Source organism: Prosopis cineraria, unplaced genomic scaffold, assembly GCF_029017545.1.
Source record: "Prosopis cineraria cultivar Desert tree isolate PC_DT_omini unplaced genomic scaffold, ASM2901754v1 PC9, whole genome shotgun sequence".
In the NCBI taxonomy this organism is placed as follows: Eukaryota; Viridiplantae; Streptophyta; class Magnoliopsida; order Fabales; family Fabaceae; genus Prosopis; species Prosopis cineraria.
This window is the reverse complement of record NW_026555340.1, coordinates 23134314-23148021: the sequence shown is the minus strand read 5'-3', so window position 1 is coordinate 23148021 and position 13708 is coordinate 23134314. Positions and strand designations below refer to the sequence as shown.

General features: G+C 34.9%; 3 protein-coding genes across 7 annotated transcripts; all 3 read right to left on the bottom strand.

The window, feature by feature from the left end:
* Positions 1-523: 523 nt before the first annotated feature.
* On the bottom strand, positions 524-5478 carry LOC129320837 (uncharacterized). 5 transcript variants are annotated; one of them, XM_054966486.1, is made up of 12 exons: positions 5006-5478; positions 4875-4919; positions 4727-4778; positions 4560-4633; positions 4340-4467; positions 3968-4088; positions 3678-3808; positions 3301-3576; positions 2516-3214; positions 1865-1987; positions 1092-1159; positions 524-821 (listed from the first exon to the last, which is right to left on the bottom strand). In XM_054966486.1, exons 1-12 carry the CDS (start codon positions 5028-5030, stop codon positions 818-820), a joined length of 1746 nt encoding a protein of 581 aa, XP_054822461.1. In that variant the 5' UTR covers positions 5031-5478; the 3' UTR covers positions 524-817. The 5 variants fall into 5 exon arrangements, 3 of the variants coding, with proteins under 3 accessions (XP_054822461.1, XP_054822460.1, XP_054822462.1); XM_054966485.1 differs by having other exon boundaries at positions 1096-1159; XR_008595837.1 differs by having other exon boundaries at positions 740-821; positions 1092-1987.
* Positions 5479-5619: 141 nt separating this feature from the next.
* LOC129320839 (uncharacterized) lies at positions 5620-7794 on the bottom strand. Its single transcript, XM_054966492.1, has 2 exons — positions 7415-7794; positions 5620-6380 (listed from the first exon to the last, which is right to left on the bottom strand). The coding sequence occupies exons 1-2, from the start codon at positions 7521-7523 to the stop codon at positions 6037-6039; spliced, it is 453 nt and encodes a 150-aa protein (XP_054822467.1). The 5' UTR covers positions 7524-7794; the 3' UTR covers positions 5620-6036.
* A 2866-nt stretch (positions 7795-10660) lies between these two features.
* LOC129320693 (GATA transcription factor 21) lies at positions 10661-12756 on the bottom strand. The gene is made up of 3 exons (XM_054966250.1): positions 12291-12756; positions 11696-12190; positions 10661-11418 (listed from the first exon to the last, which is right to left on the bottom strand). Exons 1-3 carry the CDS (start codon positions 12510-12512, stop codon positions 10981-10983), a joined length of 1155 nt encoding a protein of 384 aa, XP_054822225.1. The 5' UTR covers positions 12513-12756; the 3' UTR covers positions 10661-10980.
* Between the last annotated feature and the right edge of the window lie 952 nt (positions 12757-13708).

The following is a 13708-nucleotide window of genomic DNA, read 5'->3' as shown; positions in this document are numbered from 1 at the left end:
CCAACATTATGTGATTAAAGAAACTTATGAATATTTTGTTTTAACTTATTATAACTACTTAAGATATTAACAATATAAAAATTAAAAATATATTAATCTAAATATTTTGTTTTACATGTTTATAACAAATAAAATGTTATGAATGTTAAGACTAAGAGTAAATTAAAATCTAACTATGTCATGTAACCAATTAAATTTTTATTAACATTTTACATTTAAAATGTTTATTCGTATTATTTAATTACGTGCTTTCATTTTATTCTGAGCACCCCAAGGGAGATTAACCTATTAGTGGATTATATCCCTTATGCCTCCAAAAAAACATTATAGCAAAATTCAAGTTCAAGTATATAATAATTGATGTCCCAAAACTTATCAGGAAACATTGAAAAAAGAAAGAAAAAGAAAAACTAATCTATCAATCCACATAATTTAACCTAATTTTACTTGGTGGTATAAGACTTGTCAATATTGCATTGAATCCGTTAAAGAAGTTGATCCTTTCCCTTTGAACACCTTAAACAAGGTCATAACTGCGGTTAAAGAGTCGCTTCACTTTTCTGATGCACTAAGCCAAAAGTCTGACATAATTCTGCTACAAAGCAATCCTCAACTGATAAATTAAATTGTGCCAACAAAACCAGAAAAAATTTAGATGAGAATTTCTCCGACAGAAATTCACATGAAAGAAGAATTTCTGTCAAATTGTTAGTCCATTTGTTGAAAAAAGAATCTCTATGTCACAGAAAACCCAGGATGAGATTTTGGATGATTGAATCCCTTCATATGCTGCAACTTGAACTTCCAAAACCAGCCTTTATCTGCATTACAAATTACAAAATAAAAACACAACACTATTTCATTCATCATAAATTTTATGCAAGACAAGGCATTCTTCTATGTCTTCCTAACAAGTGCATATCTATCAATTATCATCCTTTCATAGGCATTATATGATCAAACTATTTCAATGGATTTAATCAAATTCAATCTTGAATTGCATTAGTCTCCTTCATAAGATAGTCAATGCATGATACAGTTAACAAAGGCATAATCAAAAAATTGAGCAGGAAATACTTTAACTTCCATACCTGCCTTTTCTTTGTCTTGTGAGGAGAACAAATATTCCAAACCCAATAATGATTGCACCTTTTATTAGCTGAGAGATGAAGATGGGAAAGGGCAGATAAGCATTCAACAATGGCCGAGTGCAGGACTTTTTTTTTTTTTTCTCCAAAAGTATATATGTAAAAGTAAATTCCATAAGAAACCAAATATCATTCTGAAAATTAGACACATTCCCAGTATCCAAAGTATCAGCAATTAAAAAACACCTTGAAATCCTTAAACAAACTATTTAAAGGCTTAATATTTTTATATATAACTTGTAAATGAGCAGGAAGCGATCCGTGTCCTTGCAATCAAAGACATTGGTACTTTGCAAATAGTCAAATCTTAAAAGGATAAACATGAGTCTCAGTAATTTATTGCTCACAAAAAAGGCCTACTGCATGACGAATCACCTTGAATAGAACAGTAATTCTATCCCTGTCATACTAATCAATCCATACCATTTCTTAAAACTCGTTTGACCTAACCATAAAGCAATCATGACATTGCTTTTCGCTGTATCATAACTCATATGTCTCTTAATGTTCTGCACGAAGTTGCTCAAGTGAATAGAGATTGCAACATGTTTTATTCTTCTTAAAGAGTGTACTATTATATCTAAAAGACAATAACTGGATGAATGCATTATTACAGATCCAAGCTCAGTGACGAACTAAAGAAGGATGAGGCAGCAGAGAGTATTACTTCTTTGAAATAAAGAAGTGAAAGCTGCTAAACGAAAAATGATTACGACCTGTTTAACGGGTCTTCCTGAAACTTCATCTGCATTACCACCAGTGTTCTTAGACTTTGACTCTTTGGTCTCATCTATCTTCGCATGTTTCACTTCAGCTCCAGGCCCAATATATGCTGCATTCTTATCAAAAAAGAAAATGGAAAATAGATCAAAGAATGTAAGCCTTATGATCAAATCATCAGCTTAAATTCTGTAACAGTCCACATCCCAAGTTAAATGTTTCTCTCATTAAAAAAACGGCCCCAGATATGGCAGTAAATCTGGCGCACACAAACAAAATTGTAGCAAAGCCATCAATCAGAATCATAAATCTTATATAGCTTAGTTTTGAAACTACGCATCAAAATCATAAGTTCATAACGACCTGTGATATGCTAATCTACTACCAAGCAGCTAAAAGTTTCCTGGCTAGCATTGGAAACAAAAGGAATAACACTAGAGTACCTAGTCTAAGACACACAATAGAGAACATCGTATCTTCAATCTTCTTTCTTTCTCAATGTTCTTTGGCATAACTAAAATGAAAACTACTTGTTCAGGTATTCTCAATACGTGAGAGACTTCATCTTTGACACTGGTTATTAAGACATGAATGTTTTGTTGAAATACAGTAATTAACCAAAAGGTTTACCAAAAATCTTTAGATACCTTTTCCATATTTTCTAATATTGAGGAATCCAAACTTCTTTCAGGGTTTATGCGCTTTCTAACCAGACTTTCCAATAAGGCCATTACATTTTTACCACCAGTTGTCAGACAGAACTTTCTTGGTTCCTCGGGGAATATCCATGCCCCAGAACATTCAAAAGGGCAATAATTATTATCAAGGTGTACCCCTGAATTCAATTTAGATGGTGAACCCCTCTTGATACATAATTCACGTGAACTTTGAAAGGCATTTTCCCTTTTTTCTTCTTTGTTTGGGTTGCTTCTAGAATCTTGCCTGGAATCAAATAGATTGCTAAGATGATTTCTATCCGAATGCTTCTCAGGCATCTTCCATGAATCTTTAACTGCCTCAAATGCAAACGTTCTCCCAAAATCTTTGCCATATTTCTCTTCCTTTCCATCTGATTTATGTGATAGCTTGAATTTATTCCTGGAATTAGAATCTGTTTGTTCGTTCAGTAATTCCTTCCCATGGCTAAGTGAATTACGTGGCGCTCTACTTCCTCCATTATATAATTGGGCTTGTTTCAACTCTCTTGCCAGAGAGCTATCTTTTGATTTTCCTTGTAACAAGCCTACAGGCCCTTTCCTTGAGTGCTGAGCCTTGGAAGAAGCTTTTCTTTCAACTATACTTGATTGATGTTCTGTTGGAGGTGATTTGATATGAGATCTCATGTCCTGGTTTAAGATAAGTCCCATGTGAACCCCAGTTGTCGAAATACTTGCAATGATACATTAATGACATTGTACAACACTTACAATACCTGAGCAAGACCAGTTTGCATTTCAAAGGCGCTAATCATTTTCCTCACACTGCTGGGATTAGACTGCATCAGATTATTCTCTGCAACTTCATTCTGATTTGAGCTTCTAAATGAAATTGTTACTTCCTCAGAATTAATAGCACTCTGAGGATCTTTTGAAAATGGTGAACCAAAAGAAGGCTCCTTAATTAAACCCTTTTCTAGTAATTTAATGAGATCAAATGCCTCTGACATAGGTTTGTTCGATGAGATCTCCTTATATTGAACTGCACTGTTCTAAAACATGTGAAATGAACATTAAACAAACAATAGGACTTTTACCAATGGCTTTTCATCAGCACAGAAGAGAAAACATTGTAAAATAATCAATCCTTAACTGGGTGTAGCTGCATCAGATGAGGCTTAGCCCCCAATACATTTTTAGGGGCAGTTTTTTCCTCAGTTTGGAAACCAACAGGACTCTTCCCTTGAGAAACGGCTTCAAGCTGTAGGTATCTTTTTGGAGATTCTTGAGAAGATGGAGAACTTAAGAGTATCAGGAAAAACACTTCAGGGAAATGAAGGATGTCACTCATAAGCATAGAGTTAAGTCACTATTTGTTCCCATTATATTGTTTTTCTACATTATATTTTCACTGTTTCTTTAGTCAGTTAAGTAAGATCAAACCTGAGACCTCATCATTCCTGAAGGTTAATGCAGCATTGCCAACAGAAGTACTACCACTTTCTGCACCCGTGGGACTGCTTCCGAGAAGTTCATCATGTTTCTTCTTCAATGCAGATTGTCTCTGCAAAACCATAGATGAATATGTCAAAATGAAATCATTCATAGGAAACTGTCTGCACTGAACAACCATCAGTTCCATATCAAGGAGAAAGTAATCGACTGAGGCATTTTCATTTGCAATTTCTAAAAAATTTCACAACCATGTCCATAAGTCCAGCACAATCTAATAAATCATTCTTAAGCTTTTTATTATCAAGAAAAGCTTCAAAATCCCAGTGAACTTGTATAATAAGCAGAAATCTATATCAGTACCATCATACGAATCCTGTCACGGTCTTCATCATTGAGGATGAACTGCAGCTTCAAACGCAGGTGTCCATGCCCGAGGGGAAAGATGTCTTCCCAAACACCTTTCTCAACAATTGGCTTCGTATGAAATCCTTCCATAATATATTATTATTGTCAGGTTTACCCTAGGACCGAGTGAAAAGGGGGAAACTCAAATTTTCAAATGGGTAGTGTTCTCAACTACCTGTACGAGATATCTCATTCCCATCAGCATCCTGAAGTTTGACAATGAAATCATCACGAAGACTATTTAATGGGCTGCATAGGACAAACAAACGGATTATAATCTTGAAATTGTTGTTAGAAATGTTGGAGGGGGAAAAACAAGATAGAATTTTCAGTTAATCTTACAACGAAAAGTCTCCCTTCTCGCTGATTAGGTGCTCTGTTTTCCCTAGGGAAACTGCAGTCACCACAATATAATAGTTATGAATGACATTTGAAGGTGGTAAAGGGGAAAAGAGTCAGGAGAAACTAAAAATCAAGATCAATTGCATACCCTTTATGGACGTTGAAGATGATGGAAGACCCATGAATTCCAGAACTGTAATATGAACAAGGAGTAAGAAAACAAAAAACCAAAAACATATGGTGACTCATAGTCGAATAACTTCCACAAGATGAAGTTACCTGAGACCAGGATGGTTCCTGGCATTGCAGAGAGAACTCGAAAGGATCTAAGTTAATTAAATCGGACAAACAAGAGACAAACATATATGAACTTGATAGTTCAATATCTTCAACTCTTCCACTTCGTTCAAAGTCCTAAACTTCGTTGATTGAGCAAGAGATAGAAGATTGGACGGGATTGGAGGATATGGATATAGTTAGAATCCTCAATCCAGAGAAATATGCTATTGTGGTCCCTGCAACTTTCAAAGTCTCCAAACCATTGAATAGCATATTCAATGCTTGATAACCATATTTGTGTTTTGTCTCCTTTCAAATTCTACGCCATTGCCTTTTGATCTCCACTCACTAAAATTGGGCTATAGTTCAAAATGGAAATTCCCACTAAAATCGTTCAAACGGTTAAAAATACCTCTGTAGAAGTGGAGATAAAGGTTTCAATTCATACCATAGTAAAGGGAATGATATTTTGATATTTTCACCATTTCCACGTTGGAAGTTTGCCCATAGTACACGAACACATGCTGAGTCAGATCATGCTGTTCATATTCATTTCTTGTGCATCGTTTTTTTTTTTTTGTCAATGTGTTAGGAGTCTCCGTCTCCAACAGAAATTAACCAACGTACACTGATCATTACAATGACGTGTCCTTGGTTCATTAGCACAGAGCTCACATGCCCAAGGACCAAAAATACAACTGACGAGTAGGCAAGTGACAACAGTACGGTACACTGGCACCCATTCTCGATACAAGTTGGTGGTGTTACATGATGAACTCAATGATATGATATGAAATCTACAATCATCCCAAAAAAAAAAATATTTTTTCTCATTTTCGTCAGGATGGATTAAGCTGGATGACCGCTCATGTCAATATAGCGAAAAATGAATTAGCAGTATAATGCCACTGCTTAATGCATGCTATCCAGTAAAAAATGGACTTCAACGTGCGCAATAATCAGAGCTTGTCAAAGCCTATCTATTGTGTTGAAACTTTAATCTGTCAGCATTGAGGAAACTGAAGTGGGAATCAAAACTTTGGTATAATGTCTGCACGTAGAATCTCTTTGAGGATGGCTTTTTCTTCATCTATTTGCTTCTTCTCTACAGGGTCCTTGGGTTGAGCTTTTCTCTTCCCTTCCAGCATCCATTTGAAAACTTCACGTTGTTGCTCATCAGGAATGGGAGGTCGCACTTCCTCGGGTATAGAGACAGGCAAATAGAATGCATCATCATCAAAAATTGTGTCCACTGAAGTGGTGGTTGTGGGTGGTTCAGGAATTTCAACAGTAGTTTTCTCCATTTGCAATTTGTGACCTTTTCTGGTATGAACCTCAGTCACAGCTTTCTTCTTTGGCCTTGAAAAGAGATAAGCTGCAATTAATCACAGCAGAATCATTGAAGGGCCAAAAAAGCGTCAGTTTATTCCTGCTATCAGCACTCAAAGAAAGAAAACTGTATGTCAGGATTTAGGAACAAGAAATCTTCTAAGCAACAGAAACTTAGAAAGTGCAACAAAAATTGACAATCACAAACAGAAACGCTTTTTACTCGCGATCCCACGGTCCCACAATATATACACTCTACAGACATTGTGTAATCAAGACAATCACCTATTCATCTAATCAATATGAATATTTATTGGAAAAATGCCTTGAAGACACTAATATTTAGTCAAGGGAATAAATTAAACATCAAATATCAATTAAGAGGCAAACTGATTATAGGTTTTGCCATGAAATTGCAAGTTGGGAGGCAATGAGTCAGATGGCCAACGGTTGAACATGGTAAACATTGAAGATTAAGCATAGATATACCAAGCTTAAAGAAACACTAAATATTATCGGTCAAAAAAAAAAAAAGAACACTAAATATTACAGTTGCATATTTAAGACATCAAGATAGAACTAGTACGCACTAACAATGAAAACTAGCCTCAACTTCTGGTTTCCTTTGGCATTATCTAAAAATGCAATAAACATAATAGACTACTAAGACATGTTAAAAGAGCACGCCATGATGTGTCATCTCAAATGTAGGTACGAGTTAGACTCGAAAACTAAACAACATGATAAGAAGGGTCCCATTCAAAAAGGGAATAAGAGGGGAAACTAGATGCGCCTACACAGTATGAGTCAGAGCCAAAAACCGCTTGATTGTAAGCAACCCAGCAAACAATCCAACAAAATTCTACTTGGCAATACATCAAACACTTGAAATGCAAAATACACAAAACGCCAAAGTTGCCCTCCGTTTCGTCACAAGAAAAAAGTAACAACCAAATAAATTACTCAGCTTTCTGCCGACTAAAGTGAGGGGGGAATTTAACGACGCATTTCATATCGCAGCACAAGTGCACACAAACAAACAAACAAAAGCTATGGGAAGCGAGAGATTGAAAGCAGAACCTCCAAGCGCAAAATTTGAGATCAAGAGTACACGCCAAAGTAGCTTGCCGCGCTTCATGAGAAACCTTGTTGAAGGGGGGGGCGGGGGCGGTGGTTGAGCGTCGCCCATTGAAGATAACAATGATGATGATCGTTTTCTGATGTGGTGGTAATTGAAACTGCGAGAAATTCAGCTTGCTTTTGAGGGATTGATTCTCTCTCCAGTTAGGAATCCCTTTGAAGAAGAAGAAGACCTCGTTCGTCTTCTCTTTGATTCCCTCTCTCGTTTCAAGAAATTTCAACTATTCTCAAACAACTCTTCCACAATCCTCACAATGTGAGCTGAGACTCAATGTCGCGCCTCTCTACATTTTTCATTTCCCTCTCCTCTTTGGGTAGGGAATTTTGGGGTGTTATTTTATTACAAGCCCATGAGACCTGCGAATGATAGCTAAACACATGGAGCATAATAATGGGCACTTTGGCCCAATTGTAGGTTCTAGATTAAAAAGAGAACCCCAGTAAAATCACATATAAAAAATTATTTACTATAAAATTTATTAAGAATTAAATTAAAGTTATTAATTAATTATTATAAAATTTATTAATAATTGAACTAAGGTCATTGAATTCTGTGATAATTAATTTTCTTACATGAGATTTATATGTAATTCTCCTCTAAAATAGGTGGCAAATTTCATGAATTTGTAAAATTGATTAAGTCTCATGAGATTTAGTTATAACTAATTTATCATGTAAAATAATAAAATGCTATTAGACTCACACATTTTAACTAGTATTGACCAGCCAAAAAATAGTTTTGTTGAAATATTAATAATTTAATATTTACAAGCCAAATATCACATATTAATAAGTAAAGAATTTTATACCTTTACTTATAAATAAAATGTAAGAGGTTGAATGATAAATGTAATTTTTAGTTTAAATTTCCCACCTGAAGAGGAATTTAATTTAAATGATTGTTATTTTATATATTATAGTGATCTATTGCTAATAATACAATTTTAATTCATTATTTCAATATCAATATATGGGGGGCAATTGGTGCACGTAACAATGCTGAAATTAAATCTTTTTTAAAAAAAAATGTGTTGTCTTGTAGGGAAAAAAAGTTGATTTATAACAAGTTGTATTCACTCGAATGAAGAGTATAACATATATAATTATTTCTTAGACATGGTGTAAGATAATACAAAGTTAAACGTGCGTAATATACATATATATATATATATATATATATAGTGCTTTAAAAATTATTGAAACGGGTTACAATATACTGAGTACCATCACATGAAGAAGCAATGCCTTGAAGACAAGTGAACAAGTACAGTGCAATTAAAATGTGCATATGAATCTCCAATTATTGGCACCTTATTTATCTGCATCCATCTCACGCGACCAATATTAATAATATGGGGTTAATGTGTGTGTCTATATTTAATATATAGGGAGAACCCCACATAAGACCTCCAAAATTGAAAAAATCATACGAAAAGCTCAATACATCTTGAATTATTTTTGTAGGTCCAAAAGTCCCAAAAGCAAATATCTTTCTTCATGAACAAACGCCCTTGTCTCAAATGTACAAATTTTTTAGTGTATATGCACCACAATGTTTATAAATAACATGACAAAGTTTTTATTTAAATAGCACAATGTTTATTTATTATACATAGTCAATTAAAGGTAAATGTGTCTTGTTATGAAGAAAGATATTTGCATTTGGGCCCCTCGAGCATACAAAAACAATTTAGAATGTACTAGGTCATCTACCATATATATATATATATATATATAGAGAGAGAGAGAGAGAGAGAGAATTCATATATAATATGAAAAATCAGATCATCCCATCTGGTTAAATCGATAAATCATTGTATTTTGACTAAACTAATAAAATAATTTATTTATGATCAGTTTGATAACGGATAGACTACAGTTTTGATCATCATTAATATTCATTAACTCCCTGCCTTGGTTGATCCAGTTTTCTACCTCGAGAGAATACAAATAAAGAGTACTTGAAGTTGAAGGTTGGAGAGGGCCAAGCATTTGGCCAAGAGGACTCAAATAAAAGCTGAAACCAGAGCATGAGTCATCTCTTTCATGATTGAGAAGCTCATCAGCATGGTTAGGTTAGGTCAAGTCTACACGGCATCACACAGAACCGTGTGAGAGAGAAGATAAAAATTAACCAAGTAAAGGTGAAAGTGAAAACGCATGTGCGTGGCCTGTCTTCTTGCTTTCGCATATCTCTCTCTCATCAACCCATTCACACACACACACACACACACACAAATATTTACGTGCGTCTATGTATGTGTGTATAACCTGGCCATATTATTTTCTAGATTGACAAGAGAATACAATTATGTATAGAATTAACTTTCATCTCATGATTAAGTATGAGGTTCTTAATTACTCCATTTTATTTTCTTATCTTGTTGGCTGCATTTCATTCGTGAATTTGAATTTGAAGTTAGATACGGGTCTTGTATATATTATCAACTAATATGAATGGTAACTCTTTCATAATCTGAGATTTCATTATTTAAGAGAGTTTCAGCTTCTTAACACTGAATCCAACCATCAACCTTGGCAAAGCTGCGTCACTATATATATATATATATATATTTAAATTTGAGGAAAAAAATATATTGATTGATGTTGAAATTTATTAATTAACTACCCACAAGAATTTATTATTTATATATAAAGTTGTACATATAAGTAGTTTTGACACAGCGATTATCTCAAAATATAATCATAATAAATTCTTGTAATTTGATCATATGCAACTCTTGATTTTGCAAAAGCAATGCAATTTGATATTTGTCTCCGTATGTGGAACTTTAGATGTATATTTTTCCATGATATTTTCCTTCAAGACCATATATATTAATTACTTTGCATAATTTTCACTTAAAAAAAAAACACTTTTACATAATGTCCCCGATTACACAGACATATGATTGCTGGCTAAAAGGCGAAAGTGAATGCACTTTTTAATCTTTCTGTTTTCCACTTTTCCTGAGTCGCTATGGACAAAACCAGTTCACGTACAACAAATAAATATGTATTATTTTTAATTATGAATTTGTACTAATTTTTTAGGAAAAATAAAGCTCATATCAAGTTAGACTCCAATGAGTGTACAGAAAGATCATACACTCACATAAATGCGTTCACAATGAATAAAAAAACTCAAAAGTATGATTATACAAAGTGAATATAAAAATAAAGTAATTCCTGAAAAATAAATTTTATTGAATTTGCCAAGATGATAACAAAAGAGAGACACTTTTTTTTTTTTTTGGTTGTCTCCACTTGTTCAAAATCTAACATAAGATCTTAAAATTAAGTCTTCACTTCACATCTCATGATTCTCTTCTATCTGTTGCATCCCCTTCTCATAATTATAACAAATTGAAGTACCAATACATTGACTACACACATACAAATTACTAATTAGAAAAGCAAGCTTATCATCATCAAAACCCTAATTATTATAACCAGAAAATTAACTGAACCAGTACACACACACACACAGAGATCAACCTGGCCAGCTAGCTCAATAGGCCATTGCAAGATAAAGCCATGAGAAGAATTGCTGCCTCCTTCTCATCCTGAGGGAAAACTTGTGATGCAGCTGCCAAATTCTTGCTCATCAAGCTTACTGTGAAATCCTCAAAACTAAACTTCTTTATTATTGATGATGATGATGTTCTGCCTCTTGAATTATTATTATCATTGGCTGCCTTGGCTTGATGTTGTTGTTGATGATGATCTTGATCAGGCTTGTGCTTCTTCCTCATCTGATGAGTCGTCTCACGCTCGAATTTCGACTTCTTTTTCATCTCTGTGTTGATGTGAAACTTGTAGTTCCCTTTCACTGTGGATTTCTCCGCCACCTGCAGCAGATCGGGCGACCCATTCGCAGCCGCGGCCGCCGCCATGGCTCGCCTTGCTTTCCTTTGTCTAATCCCACAAGCGTTGCATAGTGACTGTGCTCACACCAAAATAATCATCATTAAAAAAATTGTTAATATCACTAACAAGAAGCTCAAGAAATACACACAACAGATAATTTAGGCTAAGGATCTTTGCATAACAGGTACAAATAAACATAACATAAACAGATTATGACCCTTCAGTAGACCAGAATCTTGACTTTTCATAGAGTGTGTGGAGCAGCTAGACTTTTAGCATGCCTTGTGTACTTTGACATAAAACAAGCAAGCAAGTGAATCCTGAAAGAGGAACCCAAAAAAAAAAAATTACCTTAGGGCCTCTTGGTCCACTTCTCCAAAGGGGGGTCTTGGTGGTGTGGCAATCAGCACAAACCCTAACGGTGATATTATTATGATGATGATGAGTATTACTGTTAGTTTGGGTTGAAGAATTGTTGCTGCTGCTACTATTATCTGTTCCTGGAGTAGACTGATGGTTCTGATTCTGATCTTCTGAGTTAATAATCTGCTGAGAGTTGCCTAGTACAGGTGGGATGTTCATATCAGAAGAAGAAGAAGAAGAAGAAGCTTTTTGATCTGAAGGAGCCATCATCTTCCTCATCATTCTCATCTTTGAAGGCATCCACTTCACTGAATCATGATCCTCAGTTTGATGATAATTTTCATCATCCTCCTTCTTTGATCCTTCTGATCTCTTCCAAACCTTCAGCTTCAGGCCCCTCTTTCTGATGATCTCAACACCACCCTTTTCATGATCTTCTGGATCATTCCATGATCCACTTGAGCCAATAATATTCTTCCCAGTCTAGAAATAAGATCACACATGAAGAATTGAATGATTAACCGTTCACGCAGAAAAGAAATACACACAAACACACACATATCCAGAAGCAACACACTCTAACCTCGTGATCATGATCATTTTGTAAGTTATTGGACTCCCAGTAGGAATATCCTGCGTGATCCTGGGGATTAAAGAGAATAGGGCATGATAGAGAAGAGGAAGAAGAAGAAGGTTGGTGGGTTGGGCTAAAAATCAGATCATGGCCTTGATCTTCAACAATATTAAGATCTACAATAGGCATAGGAGGAGGAGGAGGAAGAGAATAAGGATAAGTTGGTATCATGACACATACACATACACACACAGAAACCAAGCAAACAAGCAAGCTAGCTAAAGAGAGAGATGGGTCAGTGTAGGTGCAATGATCTTCTTTTTGTCCAGTAAAGGTGGAATCAGAGAGAGAGAGAGAGAGAGAGAGATACAGGGAAAAGGGTTCAGAGTTATATAGAAGGAAAATAGTGAAACTCAAAGTATGTTTAGAAGAAGGAGAGAGATGAATGATCAAATGGATGAGAGAGAGAGAAACACAGAGCAAAAAAGCCGTGAATAGGTATATAATATAAGTCATTCACGTGACTTCATGAGACATCAAAGAAGACAAGTTAAAAAGACAAAAAACTAATTAAAACCAGTGTGTGGAATGCACCAACGCTGACCCCATACTTAGGACAAAACCCTATCTGCACAGCTTCTGTTTTCTATCTTTGTTTCTTCTTCTTCTTTTTTTTTTTTTTCTCCCCTCCTCTCTCACTGTCTTTTTTCATTTTACCGTTTGCAGTGCTGCGCTAGCCTGGGGCTACCCTAATTGGAGCGATCCAAAGAGAAACAGATTTGTAGCCACACACATGAAAAAGATAATGCCCTTGCACATCTTAAACCAATCATTTTTATAGAAAAAATGTGGTGGGACAATATATATAATATACGTCTCATGTGTGTGCTGTGGCCTGTGGGTGCTTTTCCTTTTTGTGGAAAACATTAATTTGGTAGTTATTATTGCCTAGAAAATAGAAATATTGGAAAAGATCAGAGACTCTAAAACCAGGCACGATGGTTTAAATTTAATGGCTTCAATTTTTATGGTAGTTGAAAACTTTTGGAATATTCTTTTTTTTCCCCAAAAAGTCAAGAGGGTCTCTTAGAGAATCATTTAAATTAATAAATAATTTTTTTAACCTTCTGACACCTTGGTTCAACTGATAAAAAAATTGCATCCTCTTAACCAAATGTCTCAAGTTTGATCCCTAAAAATATAATAGCATTGGTGATAGTTTTTTTGCCCGAAACCTTCATGTTCCAACTCGATTTGAATGAGTATGGCCCCTATTAAGTCTCCTTGGGTTAATTTAATTTGAGGAAGAAGATATTGGATGCTCCATGCAAACAAAAAATATATTATTGATATTGTTACCCTAATTAATGGAAGATGGAATAAAATAGCTGGATAAAAGCTAGCTAGTTCGGACAAGTGCTTGACAT